The sequence below is a fragment of the Sprattus sprattus genome (genome assembly GCF_963457725.1).
Source record: "Sprattus sprattus genome assembly, chromosome: 11".
Classification (NCBI taxonomy): domain Eukaryota; kingdom Metazoa; phylum Chordata; class Actinopteri; order Clupeiformes; family Clupeidae; genus Sprattus; species Sprattus sprattus.
Window position 1 is genome coordinate 16,865,049 of NC_137909.1, and position 2,522 is coordinate 16,867,570.

Genomic DNA, 2,522 nt, shown 5'->3' on the forward strand with positions numbered 1-2,522 from the left:
TCAGGAGAAGTCATTGGAGTTCTGTGTGGTGTTGACATCAGTCCCTGGCTGCTCATCCCGATGTTCATCCCGAAGGCTGCGATGATTGAAGGCGTACAGCAAGGGATTCACACAGCTGTTGAGGAAAATGATTCCCTGAACAGCTCGTCTGGGTCCCCTGAAGGCCACCCGTCGCACCAGTTTGACCGGTTCAGAGGGGGCAACGATGATCATCACGTTGAGGACGTGATACGGAATCCAGAAGATGAAAAAGGTCACCACGATGCAGGTCACCAGCACTGCCAACCTCTGATGTGACCCCAGGGCTCTGGCGCTGACCTTCTTGTGCAGACAAAGATAGGAAACCAACATTGTGCTGAATGGTACGACAAACACAGCCATCGTCTCAAACACAAGAACGCCCACTTTCTGTTCTTCTGACCTGAAGACCTGCTCACAAATCGCCCTTGATCCGTCTGTGACGATACCGTAGGTGGCCGCAGGAGAAATGGCGAGAGCTGCAGCCAGCACCCATACGAGGCCTAACACACCACGCTCCCCTCGTTTCCCGAGCCTGGACCACTGCGAATGGTACAGGACCATCACGTACCTCTGCACGCTCATCAGGGTCACGAGAAACACACTGGCGTGAACAGCAGTGATGGTGGCGAAAATGAAGAACCGGCACCAATGGAGGTCCGTGGTCCAGCCGTAGAGAAGGTTCCATATCCACACAGGCATCATTGCCAAGCACAAGATGTCTGAGGCCGCCAGGTTCAGCATCAGTTGCAGGGTGAAGTTTGCCTTTTTGAAGTTGCGCACAAGGACCACTACTACTGTTATGTTTCCAAATATGCCCAGAAAGAAGCAGATGGCCCGAAAGGCCAAGCCAGCTATCTCCCCTTTGGAAAGGGGTACTATGTTTGAGCTGTTGCCTGACACATTCATGACTTCAGGAGGGAAACGAGATAATGCTTCAAATCAGGAACTTGTGGAAATATTAAAAGGAAACATAGCTCTACTGTCCACCCCTCCCCTGCCCGTTCTCTCTCGCTCTCTCTCTCTCTCTCTCTCTCTCTCTCTCTCTCTCTCTTCTCACTGCCCTATTCTCTTCTCTCTCTCTCACACATGAAAACTAAACATTATCACATGAATGTATATCAACCTGTTTAATCCCACATTTTTCCCAAACATGAAAATACAAAATCATGTATCATTATTAACCCTTAGCTGAAAGTAACTGAAAAAGTGTGTTTTATGGTCGGTCACAATTGTGACCAGTGGGATAATGTGTTGTATACTGAATCTTTTATATAATCCAGCCAAGTTATTAACACATTTTAAACTCTCATTGTCATTGGCAGTGTGGGTGTACAACTTTCTAGAGTATACAGCTTGCTAGAGTATGTCATAGAACGTGTCGCGTTTTGACTATCGACTCCTCATTTGCATGATGTTTCTGTGAAACCCGCTGCCCTGATGTGACTGATAAACAGAACAAAAGGGTAATTATGTGGTTGCTTAATTACATGTAAATCAGTCAAAGCTCTTAGGCACGGCACATTTTTTAAAGGTACTAAAATGTTATTTGCAATAAACACAATGAGTTCAGGCAGCTTTGTTTTTGTTTGTTCAAAACATAGCAGAGGAATGCCAGCATCTTGTGGAAGTTTAATAATTTGCACTTTCATTTAATTTTTCAACATTTAGCTTTTTTTATGACAATGTTATTACCCTTGGTTGACCCATAGTGTGCCTGAGCAGGTGTTCTACAGATTAGCCAGGTTGAAGGTGCTGTTGGCCCAGCACAGGCTATACCAGAGTGGGCCTTTGTGGAAACTCTCTATTAACCCAGTAGGGGGCGCTATTAGTACATCCACAGAGCAGAGGCCCACATAGGCAAAAAGTTATAAACCCAGCTTACTCATGACACTGTGCGGGATGGCTGTTATAAACCCAGCTAACTCATGACTCTGTGTGGGATGGCTGTTATAAACCCAGCTAACTCATGACACTGTGTGGGATGGCTATTATAAACCCAGCTAACTCATGACACTGTGTGGGATGGTTGTTATAAACCCAGCTAACTCATGACACTGTGTGGGATGGCTGTTATAAACCCAGCTAACTCATGACACTGTGTGGGATGGCTGTGGCTGCAATAGGCCCACTCTGATAGATGCACACTAACTTTGCTGTGTGTCTACCACACAATACATAAATACTGTCAGCACTGGATACCAAGGACATAACATAAGGCACCCAAAGGACATAACATAAGACACACAAAGGACATAAAATAAGACACACAAAGGGAACATGTAATAGAAACAGAACAAACGCATGCATGTTCCAAATCCTGTGTGTGTGAATTCAACAGTGTTGCTTTCTTCAGCTCCACTCTGATCACGGACATTATTGTGCATGGTAGCATAACTGCATTTATATTCACATCAGCCCCATCTACAAAATGACAAAAGAAACTGTTACAACAGAATAGAATCATAGACTTATCCTGAAAAATACAATTCAGCAAATACACA

General features: G+C 45.0%; 1 protein-coding gene across 1 annotated transcript; it reads right to left on the minus strand.

Annotated features, from left to right (window-relative positions):
• Positions 1-927, minus strand: LOC308372334 (leukotriene B4 receptor 1-like; the record flags this gene model as incomplete). Its single annotated transcript, XM_080847491.1, has 1 exon — positions 1-927. The coding sequence occupies one exon, from the start codon at positions 925-927 to the stop codon at positions 1-3; it is 927 nt and encodes a 308-aa protein (XP_080703617.1).
• Between the last annotated feature and the right edge of the window lie 1,595 nt (positions 928-2,522).